Below are 18,664 nucleotides of genomic sequence, written 5' to 3'. Positions count from 1 at the left end.
ATGGTGAATGTAATTGGTTTCTTTTTTTTCTTTCCAACGAGTTGTAGCGGTTATGGCCAAGAGGAATGGAAAGAGAGGAAAGCAAGAAGAAGAAAGGGGAGGAGAAAAAGGGGAAGGGAGAAGAAGAGAAATCGTAGGAGAGAGAGAAATGTGAAGGAATATAAGGTAGAAGGGATTACGACCGCTGTTGTTCGTGTCGTGAGGTCGGGGAAGATGAACAGTTACAAGGATATTATGGGGATTAAAAAATATTATAACGGCGGATTTCAACGGAAAGCTAACGGAAGGGGGTCTTTGTCTCACGGTCATAGTACAGGGGGGGTCTTTGTCGCAAAACAAAGTACAGGAGGTCTTTGTAATTTACCCTATAATAAAATTTGATTTCATAATATATATATTTTATAACATATAATATATATTATATGTTATAATATATATAATAAAGTATATGTTATTAGATTTCGGTTTTAATCAAATTAAAAAAAAAAACAAACTGAAAATTTTGATTTCGGTTATTTCGGTTTTATATAATTCAGTTTTAGTTTTTTTAGTTTAATTTTTAAAATTTTGATTTATTCAATTTGGATTTTAACAAAAATAAACCGAATGATCACCATGAAGGCGGTCGGAAATTTTAACTTTACTTGCTTTTGCTTGACCTCCCTCTGCCAATTTTCTTAACTTTCTACCGGCAAGCCACCCAAATTAAAGCCTTCGTCTATTTTCATCCAGGGAAGGACACATTACTCTCCCTCTCTTCATCAGAAGGAGAATTCACAGCCCTTAACCTTTCCTCACAGATTTCTTCCTCTCGCGAAGCCCTGTCCTCCTAGTCCTAGGAAGAATAGGCCCAAAGTCTTTGCCACTCTCAAATCGCAATCCACTTGTGCATTTACCTCTTTGTCGCTTTCTTCTGAATATTTCAAAGTCCGGGGACCCTTCAGTCAACAAATCTGCAACATTTGTCTCCGATTCCACCTCATCTTCTTCATTATCAACGCTTCCTGTTACAATGGCTTCTAATTCCTTCCTTTCCACTATTGGTGCATTTCCGAGATCTTCCAGCGTTCCTTCTATTTATTAAGTACACTAAGCTTTTTTTCTTCAAATTTTGTACATCAAATCCTTAATCCAACTTTCTTATCGATCCCTTTGGAGAGAATTAAATTTTCGCGTTCAATTTGGATCTTCTCGGATCCACTACTAGGGATGAGAAAAAAAACGTAGGGTTTCTAACCGTTATGAGCAAATTTTTGCCCTTAATATCAATAAAAATAATAATTTTTATATAATAATCAAAATGAGATATCTTTTTCTGAAAAAAAATCATTTAAGGGCATTCGTCTTGGGTGACTTTTCTGCTAACGTTTATCATCCATAACTCTAAGTCGAGTGATGACCTCTCAGCCGGACTAGGACCTTCAATCTATCGGCCATGTGTGCCATCAAGAGTAGAACAAAAGCAAGCTCCTCCAATCCAATCGGTTTGAACTCAAACTGCTTCAGCAACGAGTCCATCACGTACTAGGACATCTCTTTCCTCAGTCACACCTTGCGTCCGGCTTGAAACACTGGGAACTTGAGGCGCCGCTCAGACCCAAGACACAATACTCATTTAATCTTCAATAGCGAAGACGGGAGCGGATGCACGCCTGATGCTTATCTCAGAGGCTATGTTGAAAGCTCCGACCAGAACTGATACGTGAAGCAAAGAATCCAAGCAACCAGGATCGATTCAATTCCCAGTGACACCATGCACACCATGTTGAAGGCGAACCTCCTTAACAAGTCCTGTAGGTCTACTACTTGGCTGGTTTCCATTACAGATGCAAGTACTGGCGTCAAGCGATTTGTCACTACTTCCTCCAACGTCCTCCCGACGAATTCTCGCAGCGACATGGTACTGAACTCATGGCTTGCTAACTTGCGCTGAGTGCGCCAAATGAAAAAGTTGAATATACCGCAACCGAGCAAGTCTCTCAAGATGTCGGTGAAGGGTTCGCCATGACGACTGTCCATCTTGCATCGAAATGGCGTACCACGATTGTCTGCATCAAGGATTCCGTGAAGAGGTCCGTGTACCAATCCAAGAGACGATAACAGTTCTTGTAGAAGGAGATCAAGCACCCAATTAGAGGGTGGGTTGGTAGTGACATTGCCCTAATATTTTCCCAAAAAAAAGATACTCCATTTTGGTTATTATATAACAATAGTATTTTTTTTATTAAGCACAAAAAGTTGCCCTTATCTGTTATTAATCCAAAAAAGTATAAAAAGCCGATTTTGTGCTATTGGAGTTTTTATACTCTTAAAAAGCATAAAATCAGAAATACAAAATATATAATAAAAATACTATATCGTATTTTTCGTAATTTTATACTTTTATACTTTCAAATGAGGAGTACAAAATAAACTAAGGATGATTTAATTTGATATGACTACACCATATTTTTGCATCGTTAGTTTGCAATTGGATATTGGATAGTATAAAAAAGTTAAATATTATATATTATTAATAAATGAATAAAAATAATTTTAATATTATATTTTGTGAATAAAATAAATTAAAAATTATTTATATAAAATTTAAATACAACGTTCAAGTCTAACTTTACTAATATATAAAATATAAATTTTTAGTGTATGTGAACACTGAACATATATCGAATTTGAATAAGCATAAATCTATATCTGATGTAATTATAAATGGATTGAACATATAAGATATAACTTTAACCGCTAAAAATAAAAAAAATATTAATCGTGTTTTAACTAAAAAAGAAGGCAGTGCGGAACCATTTAGGCTTTGTTTCAATTTTTTTCGCACGGGCGGAGAATAGAAACCATTAGGTTGCCGAGCCGGGAGGCTCGGAACGAGGTTTGGTGTTTCTTTGGAGAGCCATATTAGAATTAGAACGATAGAAAGCTGAGAGCTTCGAAAGGGAGAGAGAGAGAGAGAGAGAGGGAGAGAGAGAGAGAGGGGGGAGGGAGGGACCGAGGGAGCAAGGGTGGAACTTATGGCGGAGGGAGTATAGAAAGAAAGGAAGAAAGAATCGAAATAACAACAACGGGCATTTCTATGCATTTTTCTTTCTCTTTCTTATCTCTCTCTGCCTTTCTCTTTTCTATCTCTGCAACTGCTTTCTTGACCTCTTTCTGTTGAATGACTTGGATTTCTCACTCCATTTCTGGGGAGGAGTTTTAATTCATAAGCATTTTGTCGCATTATTGTAAAAGTGAAACAAGAGTAGTTGGCGTTTGGCTGGACCTTTTATTTTTCCTGTAAAATCGGAGTGTTAATGGTATTCATTTGAATTTGGTTGTGAGAGGTATAGCTTGCTTCTGGCACTGCAATGGCGACAGAGGGCATCTTTCCATTTTCTGTGCATTCTGTGGTGGAGGACGTCCTCCGACAACATGGAACTCGAAAGAGAGGCATTGATTTGGCTTCAAGGAAGGCTGACGAAGCAGGTAGCATCGTTCTTCTTATTGATCAATTTACCTTTTTGTATTGGTTTTCTAGGATTCACTCTCTTTTTCATTTTCGTGTATCATGCGCTTTTTACGTTTAAACTCACACGATCATGATTTTCAATATGAATTCATGTTCTTTATGTTTTTTTTAAAGGTTTATTGTTTGAAAGTTTAAAGTTATACAAAGCTTATTAAATATTTTTATTTTTATTCCGGTGGAGGAATTTTTTTGCATTGTTTTGATATTTATCTAATTTCTTCGTCTGTTTTTTTTTTTGTTGCTTTTCTCAACAAGGATCCCACGATTTTTTTCTGGTTTGAACTTCTAGTTACAGCTAAATGTGTATTTTCTTCACTTGTTTAAAATCGAGATTACTTTGCCTCAAGGCTCAAGACTGACTTTGTGAAATAGAGGCGTAAGCCACGAGCCTCAAATGCATGAGCGCGCCCCGAAAACGTATATACAAAATTGGGAATGCAATGTGAAACTTTTTTTTTGGACTAAAATTACCCTCTTTGTTTGAGAAAGGGTATAAAACTCATTTTATTACAGCTTTAATGTCAACTCTTATGGCTACTAAAATGCCTTGAAAATGTAACTTCAATTATTATTTCCGACCTCATTTAATCCCCTCTCATTAAGTCTTATACTTAAATTATTAACTCTCATTTTCTCTTATTAAATCCTATATTTAAGTTATTTTTTACTAATAAATGCTACTAATTAGATCTATGTCAATATTTTTAAAACATAAACCCAATTATTTTAAAACTGACTCAAAAAACAAAACCATTCTTTGTCCAAGTGGTGGCTAAGAAATTCAATCATCTAAATCAAATTGATCAACCTATAAAGTCATAGTTAGGTAATAAAATTTTTTAAATAGGAATAAATTTAGAAAATTACAAAAATGTAGAAAAAACTACACATTTTTGACATTTTTATTAATCAAATTAAAACAATAAGTGTAATAAACAATAATTATTTTTATTGATAATGAAAATGAAATACATAATTTAAAACTGACAAAAAATGAAATTATCTTATTGTTTGGTAAAAATCATTAATTCAATTTTTGGGTCAAATGTGTTAACATTTAATGTCATAAATAAATAATAAAAATTAATAAAATATAAAAATACATAAATTTTGCAAAAAGAAACAACATTCAGGCACATGTATAATATCATATTAAACAAAATGTAAGTGTGATATATCAAAATTATTTCTATACACAGAAATACAAAAAAAGAAAGAAAAAATTGAACACATCTATAATTCTATATTTACACTACTATTAAAAATATGAAAAAGATTGTGGAACTTTCTTTTGACTAAAATACTCATTTTTGGATTTAGTCCCTATTTAATTGTGACATTTAAATTGTAAATTGAATTACTACTGTTCACATCATTCCCCTCTATTTAAATCTTACATTTTTTTGATAAATGAACAAAAAAAAACACCAAAAAGATAAAACATTACAAAAAGAATAATCTAGCGAAGCAGGTAGGTCTATCAATGATACTTGGAACTTCACAACTCAGTCCAATTATCACATATTTTGATGAGGTGTTTATGTATTTAGATTTTGATTTTACAATTTGCATCCAATTAACAATAAAAACAAAATAAAAAATTACATTAGATATAGATATATATAGTAGGAATGACCCCCCATATTGAATACGGGGCCACTAATATGAACTATTTCAAGTTTTTTAAATTGAAAATGCAAATGCACAATTACAAATGATCCCTACTCAAATGACCCCGTACTAAGTACGAGAAAATTGGCTTCAACAAAAAGTACGGGAAATTCACAGTGATGTATGAAATTTTACTAATTTTTGTGAATATCAATTGTTAGTTATTAATATAAATTATTAATAGTGAATGAGCTCTTACTGAGTATAGGGAAATTCACTGTATATGCCCTTTTGTTTTTTTAATTTTATTTGATAATTATATCACTTTGAGAATTATATCTAATAGAGAATGACCCCCGTACTAAGTACGAGGCTAATATTGTGATTTTTTTATTTATGTATTCTAACAAATTTGACACCCATTTTCTATGTTCTAAATTTAGGTTAATATATTATTTGATTTTTTTATGTATATATGAAGCCATGTGTCTTTAAAGATAACTATTTTGAGAGTGGAGTTACCCACCTCACTTTTTTGATAGTGGATAGACTTTTATTTGAAAGTGGGAAGAACCACTTTTGAGATGTTGTTTCTTGAAAAATTAGGTTGCCAAGTGTCTAAGAGAAAATCCCTTTATCTATTATCAGATGTCTATGTAGTCATGAATTTTGATAAGTACCACTTAATTTGTTACCACTTTTATGATACCGGTTTCATTGGCTACAAGTTTTACAAGTTTCTTAGTTGAACCCCATGTTTTTTTTTCATGGGAAAAATCTAGGTGCTAGAAAGACATGATAGTGGAAAGGTTTTGACCAATCAAAATATTCTCGCCGATTTTGATAAATACCACTTGATTGGTTACCACTCTTACAATACTAGTTGATTAGTTACAAGTTTTTCTGGTATCATACTCCTATCCTTTTTTTCTTAAGTTTAAAATGTATGGGAAGGACACTTTGGTAATTATGAGCCAAATAAAAAGATTAAGGGTATGCTCGTTTTTTTGTAAGTGGAAGGGGTAAGTTGGTCAACAGGAAAATTGATCAACTTATTGGTAGTTGTAGGTCCCATGGTAAATTGATTTTCCACTGGGTATCACTTACCCAAATAAATGCATTTACCCGTGTTTGGAACACTTACCCAGGTAAATGACTTACCGAACAACGAATATGCCCTAAATGAAAAGCTAATAGAGCAAATAGAATTCCTAGTTTCTCTTAGGGTTTTATAAGAGTGGGCCAAAAAAAAGCCTTCACTATTCTCTCTTCATTCTTGGTCAAATAAAGTGTTTTTTTTTTTAATATTCTATGCTTTTGGGTGACTAGAAATATAACATAATAAGTTTGTCTTTTTTTTTTTTTATTTTCTCCACAAGAAAATACTATTTACATTCTAGTACTCAACTTTTGCCTCTCAAAAATCTAGTATCAAATATATGGATGATTCATTGGAAGATCTAGTTAGTGATAGAGACTTTGTTGGTGGTGATTTTTGATAACCTAAAACATATGATTGGTAATTTGAACAACTTGAAAAATTTGGATTTTATAAGTGGGCCAAAAACAGCCTTCATCATTCTCTCTTCATTCTTGGTTAAATAATTTTTTTTAATATTCTATGCTTTTGGGTGACTAGAAATATAGCATCATAAATTTGTCATTTTTCTTTTATTTTCTCCACAAGAAAATACTATTTACATTCTAGTACTCAACTTTTGCCTCTCAAAAATCTAGTATCAATTATATGGATGATTCATTGGAAGATCTAATTAGTGATAGAAATTTTGTTGGTGGGGATTTTTGATAACCTAAAACATATTATTTGGTAATTTGAACAAATTGATAAATTTGGATTTTGAAACTTGAAATATAAAAGGTGTATGATTGTTATTTGATTAGTTATTATTTTGTTAAATGCTAAAAGCCTAGAATTTATTACACAATAGACTTCTATTTTATGAATGCTTTGTAAGTTCCGTCATTCTATCTTATTTTATCATACATTCTTTTCATTATTTATAAACTTCAAATTAGTCATTTTAAATTTTTTTTTGAGGCTTATATTTCACCTTCTGAGCCATTACACTTCAACTATTCTCTTATTATCCTTTTCAAACCTTGAATTAAATTAGAAAATCTGAAAATGGAAAACTTGGATACTTTTACAGCATTGAGAAGGTATGAGGCAGCTGGGTGGCTGCAAAAGACAGTTGGAGCAGTTGGGGGTAAAGATTTGCCAGCTGAACCATCGGAGGAAGAATTCAGACTTGGATTGAGAAGTGGAATAATACTTTGCAATGCTCTCAATAAGGTTCAACCTGGTGCGGTGTCGAAGGTGGGGGATTTGATAACAAGGTGTCTTTGGTTCCATCCTTTATGGATTGGAGTAATGTTCTTATCCATTCTGGTTTTCTAAGTATTTTTTCAGGTGGTTGAAAGTCCTTGTGATTTAGTTCTTATCCCTGATGGAGCAGCCTTATCAGCATTTCAATACTTCGAAAATGTGAGGAATTTCCTTGTTGCTGTGCAGGAGATGGGCCTTCCAACCTTTGAGGCATCTGATCTCAATCAAGTGAGTGTTGTAAAAATTGAAAATACGAGGGGAAACATAAATGATATATCATTATTTTTAATTTTTAATTTCTATTTATTTCATTATATAAACAAAATCACATCTTTACAACATGGAACGAAAGTGAGATATTTGTTTTGACATTCATTTTTTTCATTATTGTTCTTTTGAACTTTAGGGGGGAAAATCTGCAAGGATTGTAGACTGTATTCTAGCACTCAAATCCTACAGCGATTGGAAAGAAGCAGGTGGAAATGGTCAGTGGAAATATGGTGGAAATTCCACCACCTATGGAAAAAGTTTTCTAAGGAAAAATTCAGAGCCTTTCACTAACTCATTTTCAAAGAACCTATCAATTAACGATAGGTCTCTGGATGGTCTCTCCACTGACCAAAATGGTGATCCAGCAAATGATCATACTGAAATGGTTGGTAAGCTAAGTTCATTCAATGCTTGATTTTATATGTAAATCAAAGTACTGATTGTAAATCACCATTTGTAATCTTGGTTACAGAATACAACACGTTCTTTAAATATGCTTGTACGTTCAGTTTTTTCAGATAAGAAGCCTGAAGAAGTTCCAATGGTAAGACTTGTGTTTGTCTTAATCAAACATTTTCTGTGCATTTGACATTCTTTGCACCACATCCAAGTTTTTTCAGATATTCTTATGTCATATGCACTGTGAGATTTGAGATTTTAGGAAATTTAGGAATATGAACACATGGCAGATTTTGATGTGATACACAATGCAAATTTATACACATGTGTAGGATTCAATATCTACATTCTGTGCATCCCATTTAGAAGTTATAGGACATTTGGAAAATTATGATTATAAGCATCTAATTTATTACATTCTTTTGGATGGTTGGGGTATAGATCAATTTGTTTTAAAAAAAATATATAAAGAACATGGGCCTACTAGATTGCCTCTTTGGGTGCCATGCCATGTATCCCAAATCCCAATCTTTCTATGGGTGGGATCTGCTATAAACAAGAACTGTACAATAGACCATGTAACCAAATCAAGTGTGAACATACCAGTGATCCGTAGAGGTACCAGTTGTATGGATCACTGTTGTGTCCACTCTTGATTGGGTTACGTATCCTAATTTTACATGCCTTGTTTGTAGCAGATCTGGAGTCTCTTCCTACGTGGATCCCAAGTTCACAATGCAGGTAAGGTTGGCTGCTTCCTATTGTTCTGTTTAGGCTTGATGTTTCTTTGGTCATCATTACATTATTTTGTTTAATTCTTTTTTCTAGTTGTTTTGGTTAGTTTTGAAGAGTACATAATACTATTTTGTTCATTGAAGCTGGTGGAGTCCATGCTAAGCAAGGTTGTTGAGGAGTTTGAATGTCGTCTTGCAAGTCAAAATGAGCTGGTAAGCTTCATTTATTTGTCTGGTTTCTGGTATTATGTGACATGGTAGTTCATTTTGATGAATAAAGTAAAATCCCTCAAAATCCTTTTCTCTATCTTCTATATATGACTGTAGAGGACAAAACTTCTGTTTATTTGTCCAGTATTACATCACATGGTATTCCAGTTTGCTGAATGAATTAAATTCCCATGAAAAATTTTATTCTTTCTCAAATTTGTAATTGTAGAGGATAAAGCATGACTGTTTTTATTGTGTATTTTTTTGGTTAGACTACCATTGACAACCATGGGTTTGACAGAATATTCAGAATCCTACATTGTCTTATCTGATTTTATATTTTATAATCCAACAGATGAAAACGACTCTTAAGGATGTGGCAAATTCTGATGACAGCAGGTCTCTTCTGAAAACTTCTTCTGGTGAAATGAAGGTATACCCTTAATCTTTATTTTACTCATCCTTGAAGTTTAAAATCCAAGAAAAAGGATTTCTACATGTTGATTTTTTTTTAATCAGTATTTCTACATGTTGATTTTTTTTTAATCAGTATTTCTACATGTTGATTGTATTGTATTTGGGATGTATTTGGCTAGAATTTTATAATTTCTATAACTTGCTGTGTAGATCTTGAATATAATTGTTTGACATCTTCTCTCATTGATAGAAGATGAAGCTGGAAGATGAAAGCATTATTAATATGATGAAAGACGAGTTTTCTGATGAAAAATCTGAAGATGACAAGGAATCGGAAAGTAGTATTGTGAAACAACAAGTTCTCCTTGACCAAAAAGAAAGAGACATTGAGGTATTTGTTTAGCAGCAATTAATTTCCTCTAGATTTTAATTTATTTGGTTATTTAATCTGTAACATGCAAGATAAGTGCACTGAATATAGTTCTGAATTTCTATGGGAGCTGGGAAGGTATACCCTTGATCCTAATTTTTTAAACCCATCCTTGAAGTTTAAAATCCAAGAAAAAGGACCCACATATTAATCATTTTGCAGTTTGGATGCAGTTGACTAAATTTTTATAATTTTAGAACTTGCTACATGGATCTTGAATACAATTGTTTGACATCTTTTCTTATTAATAGAAGATGAAGGTGGAAGATGAAAGTATTGTAAATTTGAAGAAAGACAAGTTCTCTAATGAAAAATACCAAGATGATGAGAAACCTAAAGGTAGGCTTGTGAAGCAACAAGTTCTCCTTGACCAACAACAAAGAGACATTAAGGTATTGCTTGACAGGAATTAATTTTATCTAGTTTTTGTTTATTTGGTTATTAATCTGTAACATACAAGATAAGTGCAATTCATCAAAGAGACACACACACACACACAAGATAAGCGCATTAAAACATATAGTTTGAATTGCTACAGGAACTGAGGCAGACACTTGAAACTACAAGAGTGGGTATGCAGGTTATGCAGGTGAAATATAGTGAGGAGTTTACCAATCTTGGTAAGAAACTCAAGGAATATTTTTAGGATTTGTTTAAGTGCCTTGGAAACTATAGATTTCCTTTTTCTACTCATCCCGAGCTATTGATTTCAATTATAGGTAAGTACATACACAATTTAGCTCATGCAGCTTCTCGTTACCATAAAGTTCTTGAAGAAAACCGGAAGCTATATAATCAATTGCAAGATCTTAAAGGTAATGTTGCTCCTAGTAATTGTCTATTGATTTGTTTACATGTACACTGATCTTGTATTGAAATTTACTAATCTTGTTTCATTTATGATTAGGAAGCATTAGGGTCTATTGCCGAGTCAGACCCTTCTTACCCGGTCAGAATAATAGTATGAGCGTGGTGGATAACATAGAAGAAGGGAACATTACAATCATCACCCCTTCAAAATATGGGAAAGAAGGGCGTAGATCATTCAATTTCAACAAAGTTTTTGGTCCATTTGCATCCCAAGGTCGCTAAGGTTCTCATTCTTTTTATTTCTCTTAAAATATCCTGTTGGTGGAATTTCTCTTGATCACTACTTCTTTTTTGCTTTATTGCAGAGGAGGTCTTTTCAGATACCCAGCCTTTGATTCGTTCTGTCCTTGATGGTTACAATGTTTGTATATTCGCATATGGTCAAACAGGATCTGGGAAAACTTACACTATGGTAACACATTTTAATCTCTCTCTCTCTTTCTCTCTCTCTCTCTCTCTCTCTCTCTCCACACACACAGACACTCTCTATGTGCATTTGTGGAAAGGGATGCACAAAGTAACCACACACACATATCCAAAGCTCTTGTGAACACATCTTTCATATCTTTTTTTGCTTGACAAACCTCCATCTTTCTTCCAAATGGATGAATGATGTGGCAATACCAGACCATCCATCCAATCTGACAGCCTACAGATTGACAACACTTCCTATGTAACACCAGATGTTCAAGTGCCACTTTTTTTTTGTTTAAAACAACTGCCTGTGAATTATGTCTTTCTATTGTCATGTGGGAGTAGCACAGGACATTATTTTTTAAACTTTCCATATTAATTGCTGGTTATATTGTGAAATGTGAAGCACTTTTTTGTTTCCAACTGCCCATGTGTAACTCTATTTTCCAAACTAGTCTAGTAGACTGTTCTCTCCTTCAAATTAAGGATGCCACTTGGGCAGGCCTCGGTTGAGCATTTGTTAATTTTTTTAAAGGGCCTGAGTTAGGGCCCAATGCAGTAAAAATCTTCAATAAGCTAGCTAATTTGCATCTCTACTTGGGATAATAAATTATTTTTTCCCTTGTGTTATCAATGGATTTCATGGTTATGAGGAGTGTTTGATCACATTTGTTTCAACCTATTACGTATTATCCAGACTGGACCCAAAGAGCTTACAGAGGAAGGCAGAGGTGTAAACTATAGAGCATTAAATGATTTATTTCTTCTCTCAGAACAAAGAAAGGATAGTTTCTCTTATGCTATTTCTGTTCAAATGATGGAGATTTACAATGAACAAGTCAGAGACCTGCTTTCTACTGATGGTGTTAACAAAAAATATCCTTTACAACATTAATTATTTCATTATTTTCTTTTCTCCTTTAATGACTCGTCTCCATTGCTGGAATTTCCTTTACCCTGGAACACATTAGAGATTCGTAAAAGTTCTCAAAATGGACTCAGTGTACCAGATGCAAATATTGTGCCTGTTGCATCAACAACTGATGTTATTGAACTGATGAATCTTGGACATAGGAATCGTGCAGTGAGTGCAACAGCCCTCAATGATCGTAGTAGCCGCTCTCATAGGTATGTTTAATTGTATGCAACTCTCTTGGTTTGCTTGAAGGTCAAGGTTTATTTTTAGATACTGATTATTATTTCAAAATTACTTGAAGTTGCTTGACAGTTCATGTTCAAGGGACAGAACTGACATCTGGAACTACTATTCGAGGGTGCATGCATTTAGTTGATTTGGCAGGAAGTGAGAGGGTTGACAAAGCTGAGGTGATAGGAGATAGGCTAAAGGAGGCACAACATATCAACAAATCTCTTTCTGCTCTAGGAGATGTGATCGCTTCACTTGCCCAGAAGAATTCGCATGTTCCTTATAGGAATAGCAAACTCACACAACTTCTCCAAGATTCTCTTGGTATAATTTAACAGATATTCTGTATTGTCTGGCTTCCCTACTTTTATGTTTTCTTTTCTATATCTGTTCTGATTTTATTCTTGGGTCTTATCCCTAATTAGGTGGGCAAGCCAAGACGTTAATGTTTGTTCATATAAGTCCTGAGCCAGATGCCATCGGAGAAACAATTAGCACACTTAAATTTGCTGAACGGGTTGCCACGGTTGAGCTCGGTGCTGCACGAGTAAACAAAGATGGTGCAGATGTCAATGAGCTCAAGCAACAGGTTTTATTCTCTCTTTTCTTGATTATTCTTGCATTATGCTTTCCAGAATACCTCTTTTTTTATTTCATACATCTTGAATCAGAGTTTTGTTCTATTTCAACTTTTATTACAGGTTGCTGGTCTTAAGGCTGCCTTAGCGAGGAAATCAGGGGAACCAGGGCGTCATCAACGTTCAATGTCAAGTAGCCCTGGGAGGCAGAGAACAAAGGCTGGCGGATCATCACCTGTAGGAGATACATCAGGTGGCCATAACAACCGTAGACAGCCCATGGAGGATGTAGGAAATATAGAGGTAAGTTCACCTTTTTAAAAGACTTGGGAAATGCATGAATTAAGTTTTTGAACAAAAAACATGGGCAATTGTACTGAACTTTCCTTGCAAATGTATCTTTACTATGGTTTTCAAACTAATGGCATCTATTAAAACTTAAGTGCAGCTGGAGTAGATGTTTAAACACAAATGAACCATTGAAGAAAAATAGAACTTTGGTAAAAGTTGTGTCATTGTCCAAGCAAGGGTAGCATTTTCTTTTACACGTCCACGGAGTTTTGAAAAAAACAAACATCTCAGAGATGGATATAGAGGTAGGAATTTATTGGACAAACCACACTCTTTTATATACATTGGGAGTAGGGGTGCATATGGATTGGATTTGAACACCCCCTATCTGATCTGATATATGTTATATATTTATTTATATAAATATATATAATACATATATATATATGTTATTTATTTATTTATAAATATATTATTTATATTGTATTTTTATAAATTTGTTATATTATTTTTTTTTATAAAAAACATGTATATATATGATGAAAATAATTAAAAAATACTTGTATTTTTTTAAAAATTGGTATATTTATTTTTCTTTTAATAATTTATTACTTCTTAAAGAAAACAAGTTGGATCATATCAGATCCGAAGATCTGACTTACCAATAGGATTCAAATTCAGATATACCATGATTCGAATCCAATCTGATCCGTTTGCATCCCTATTTGGGAGTCGATTGATATTTGAACCCAATTCCTACAGCAATGAGTATAAGAAAAATTGAAATTCTTGGGGAGTTGCACATTTATGTATTGATAAGACCATCCACTATTGATAAAAATGGGTTTTATACAAAGAGTGCACATGAAGGACAGGATCACTTTGTTTATTTTATGCTTGTAACATTATCTTATTCTGAATCCTGTAACCTCTAATCCACTTGTGCAAAACATTGTTGTGCTTCAGAAAAGTTGCAAGGTTAAGATAATTTCATTGGTGTTATTCTGTTATGGGTTCTAGGTGGAAATCATTTAATTCTGAGTAGGGCTGATACTGGTTAGATGAGATCTGGAGCAGATTTGCCCTGATCCAGATACGGAAGCCATTGTCATATCTGATCTAGATCTATATCAGATCAAATAAAGAGCAATCTGAGATTCTGAGATTTATATACATTCAGATCAGATATGGGATACATCCTAAAGAAAATCCTGGGCTGGGACCCTTGCTTTGTTCAAGGGTAAAATCTCAGGCTGAGAAGCATGAGAGTGCAGGTTTGAGTCTAAGAGCAGTCACTTCATGCAAGAAAATGCCAAAGGTTAGTTCTGTATCCAGTCCACCCCTCTTAAGACCCTGGACAGCTGGGACCAACCTTGGGTTATGGCCCTTTAGAATTCTGCTGTGACCCCAAATTTTATTTAGATCTACATTTCAGGACAAATCTTCTCTTGTGCTTCTTTTCCTGTCCTGGGCATCTCCCTCTCCTCTCTGTTAGCTTTCTCGGTTAGATCCATTTGGCTGGGCCCAGTCGTCCCGAAGGTGTTAAAGTCTTTCTGCTGGAGGGTCACAAGTAACTTCAGCTGCATTTTTGGTAGCAGGTTGTCCCCTTCTAATGATATGAAGAGTATTATTTATTTATTTTTTTACCTCCTTCCAGGTAAAAGAAAGGGAAAAATCCTTTGGAGATGCACCAGGGCTGCTATTCTTTTGACAATTTGGGAGGAGAGAAATACAAAAACATTTTATGAGAAGTCGCTATCTAAGGGAGCCATTATTGAAAGCATCACCATAAGAGTAGTACATTGAGTCAAGCCTTTGAAAAATTTTGAGCAATTCTCTATTGGAGGATAGTACAAGAGGTTGACAGGTTGTTGTGTTCATCTTTGGCTAGAACCAGAATCTTAAGGAATGGTGCCGTCGAATGCAAGCCAAGTGAAGCTTGATTTTGATTGTTGCTCCTTGGGCAATCTTGGAAATTTGAGAATTGGAGTTATAATTAGAGATGGTTATGGGGCTGTATTGGTCCTTATTTTCAGGTACCATAAGCTTTAGGGGCTCTACAAGATCTGAGTCGACGGCTGTCCTACAAGGACTAAGGTTGTGCAAAAGGATACAATTGAGAAATATAGCAGTAGAGGGTGATTCTTAAGTTGTGGTTGGGTGGTTAAGGAATAATTGTCGAGGTACATGGTATTGTAGACATACTTTAAGAGGGATTAACAGCCTTGTAAGGACCATGGGAGCAACAGTTAAATGGGTTCTAAGATAGTCTAGTACTCTAGCTGATTCACTCGTATGACAAGGAATTAATAGGGAACAACTATTTGGGGGGTAACGAATTGTGATTGTATGTAAATATTTGTTATGGGAAGGGGTTAGGTAGTTACCTCTAGCCTAACATATCTATTAAATCCTTAAAATTTACTGAGGTAGGAGCAGGTTATTGAACTGCTCCCAGTCACAATTTATAAAGTCTTTATTTCCAAGCTAGTCTTTTAGGTCCAATCCTATAGGTGGGCTGAATTAGTTTATTTAATAAAGAAAGGGGCCTGCAATATATTTAAGTGATCAGAAGACCCTAAATCAATTTAAAAAGTTATTTGGGCCCTAATAATGATTCATTAGGGATTTACTGGGCCTGCTGTACAGCCTGCTTAAAGGAGTCGCAAACTCTAAAAGAATTAAATTTGTGTTATTTAATAAAGTCTTACTCTTGTGAGGTGTCCCACTTCTTTAAAGGGGATGCTGCCTCTCCTACCATAAAGAGAGGGTTCTTTTCCCTCCTTCAGATATTTCAAGTGTGGTGGCACCCCAAGAAGAGATGATTCTTTTCCTTTAGCCATTTTAAGTTAGGTGACACATGACACCCTAAGAAAAGAGGGCTCTTTTCCCTCCTTAAACCATTTTAAGTGGGGTGGCACATGTCACCATAAGAAAAAAGGGTTCTTTTCCCTCCTTAAGGCATTCTAAATTGGGTGACATATGGCTCCCTAAGAAGAGAGGGATGGAGAGTTACATAACCACCTCATGCTTCTATATAAATCCCTCTCCTTGTAAGAGAGAGGTCTATTAGCTTATACTATTTTGTTGACAGAATTTCCAGCAACAAGAGACAAACAAGAGGAGAAAGAGGAAAGTGGGGGTTGAAGTGTTTCCTCTTCCATTTCTTCACTATGATATTTTTGCAGCCTCCTTTATGATGAGAACTAGGCCTTTCCTTCTACTTCTCCCACCCTTTCTTTTTCTTTTCTATTTTTTCTTTTCCTCTTTGCCTCATATTTAATTATATTTAAGGAGGCAATCATCTTTAGCCTTGTTAATGAAACTTGGCTGATTATGGTTCCTTATACCATATTAACTCATAAAATCACAACTTTGTGTGGGAAAAAAACCTTTCACAGCCTTGTTTTACTTAATTTATTTTCTTCATTTACACTTCCAAACTGTAATCAATAGACATTCTTTGCCTCTAGCAAAAATGTAATTAAGGCCGTGTTTGGTTGCAATGCAAATAAATTTGCACTGATGCAAAACCATGTCAGTGCAAATGATTTGAGTGTAAATTCTGACCTATTTTTGTTTCAAATTTTAGCTTGTTTTGTTTGATTGCAGTACAAATAAAGTAAATTAAGACATGAAACAGAGTAAAGTAAAATCCAAAACAAAATTAAACAAGAATTTGCATTTTTTTTACATTTGCACTCCCATGCATTTGTGCTGGTGCAAATAAATTTACACTGCAACCAAACACAGCTTAAAAGGAATATCTACATGATATCCTAAATATCATTGAGCCAATTATTAATCTAATTGGATGAATTTTGTTATGTGAGAAATTATACTAAATTTCCCACTAACATATGCAATCCTTATTGTACATAACATTCTTTAATCACAATTAATAAAGTTACATTGCTGCTATCGGTAAAAAAGAGGTGGAACTCAGATCTGACATGCTCCATTTCATGTCATGCTTGTGAGAGGGTTGCAAACAGTATTTGTTTGTTCAAAATTGAATTTGAATCCGATTACAATAATGCAACCATAATATTATCCGTTTATTTATTTTGAGAAGGCAGATACTATCCATTTATAACTGGATCAAATATGGGTCCACCCTGACTGCATCAAGAGCTGAAGTTGAACACAAGTTATTTTTGAATCATTTTACTCGTGACAATACCATATTAGAGTTATTTTTAGTTCATTTTAGCAATAGTTATAATATTAATTTATAAATGGTATATTCAATATCTAAATCTTATCCGAGTGTGTTCCAAATCCAATGGATAAGATTTGATTCAAATCTGAATATTATGAATTCGAATTTGGATCATCCAATTTGATGCATCCCTAACTTGTTGGTGCCTATCTTAGTTAATTTGGCTTGACTAAGGATTGCATTATAAATTATTCCCATATTAGTTACTGTTCAAGTCTTATAACTCCAATGCTTTGGTTTTGTGTAGGTACAGAACAACTTTGTGATGAAATCAAAGAGGGCGAGTTTTGATTTCCATGACATAAGTAATTCAGCTCCTTGGCAAGCTGTCAACAGTCCTATACCAAATTACCCAACAGATGATGAGAAAGAGGCAGGTTATAAAGATTGGGTTAGCAAACAGGAACCTGCAAATCAAAATGAAAATACATTAGGACAGTTGCCTGAACTTTTTCACCAGAGAGTCTCCCCAGATTCAAAAGTATTCCCAGAACAATCATGTAATAGACTAACTACAACTGATGATTCTGATGAGCCGGAAGCTGCAGCTTGTGACTACTCATCTGAACCAGATTTGCTTTGGCAAAGTAATCTTCCCAAAATCAGCATGATCAACAATGCTGGGTCAAAGATGAATAAATCTCCTAAGCTGGCAAAGAGCCCAGAACCAAGGTGATTGAAATGGCATGATTAACTCTCGGAGCTAATAAACAATCACCACCTTTACCATTGTTTAGTTTTTGCAAAAGATGCACTAGTTATCTTGGTTCACTCCTGCTAAATATCTGTCTCATTCTTCCTTCCAACTTTTTGTTGTATGTAGGAGTTCAATACCCATGCCTGGTCCCTCGCCATCGCGGAAGCTATCCAATGGTGCAGGCCCACCGCGTGGAAGGCAGTCAGTTTCTGCTGATGGAAAACGCCGAAAAGGAAATGGGAAGTGATACTCTCACTAGAGGTGGTTTTTCAGGTTTTCTTTTTAAATCTTGTTGAGGCTTGAGATGGTTGATAGTCAGATCTTTAAATATGGTCCATGGCAGCAATGATTCCAGTTGCTCGATTTATTTTGGGGTGATCTCCAAAGGAGTGGTTTCCCACCTGTGTTGTGTAATTTCCATTTGTTATCCATTTATTTGAAATTCTTTGTTGGTTAGCTCTATTCTTACCCAAAAAAGAAAGAAAGTAGAAAAAAGTTTTACAGTTCCATTTA

At 34.4% G+C, this 18,664-nt stretch overlaps 1 protein-coding gene across 1 annotated transcript; it reads left to right on the top strand.

Annotated features, from left to right (window-relative positions):
• Positions 1-2,962: 2,962 nt before the first annotated feature.
• On the top strand, positions 2,963-18,664 carry LOC104598867 (kinesin-like protein KIN-14I). The gene is made up of 20 exons (XM_088902240.1): positions 2,963-3,471; positions 7,297-7,463; positions 7,557-7,700; positions 7,879-8,127; positions 8,215-8,286; positions 9,020-9,088; positions 9,441-9,518; positions 9,753-9,893; positions 10,184-10,324; positions 10,471-10,552; positions 10,652-10,747; positions 10,840-11,016; positions 11,108-11,214; positions 11,914-12,094; positions 12,185-12,344; positions 12,434-12,687; positions 12,789-12,952; positions 13,065-13,244; positions 17,702-18,126; positions 18,278-18,664. Exons 1-20 carry the CDS (start codon positions 3,354-3,356, stop codon positions 18,396-18,398), a joined length of 3,126 nt encoding a protein of 1,041 aa, XP_088758366.1. The 5' UTR covers positions 2,963-3,353; the 3' UTR covers positions 18,399-18,664.

This window comes from Nelumbo nucifera, chromosome 3 (assembly GCF_055504915.1).
Source record: "Nelumbo nucifera cultivar China Antique chromosome 3, China Antique-T2T, whole genome shotgun sequence".
Taxonomy (NCBI): domain Eukaryota; kingdom Viridiplantae; phylum Streptophyta; class Magnoliopsida; order Proteales; family Nelumbonaceae; genus Nelumbo; species Nelumbo nucifera.
This window is presented reverse-complemented; position numbering and strand designations above follow the sequence as displayed.

Bases quoted from the DNA above. Each gene is read 5' to 3' on its own strand.
- LOC104598867 (XM_088902240.1), top strand. From the start codon at position 3,354: ATGGCGACAGAGGGCATCTTTCCATTTTCTGTGCATTCTGTGGTGGAG. The intron at 8,128-8,214 runs GTTGGTAAGCTA...TCTTGGTTACAG, and splicing joins CAAATGATCATACTGAAATG to AATACAACACGTTCTTTAAA. The intron at 12,953-13,064 runs GTTTTATTCTCT...CTTTTATTACAG, and splicing joins TCAATGAGCTCAAGCAACAG to GTTGCTGGTCTTAAGGCTGC.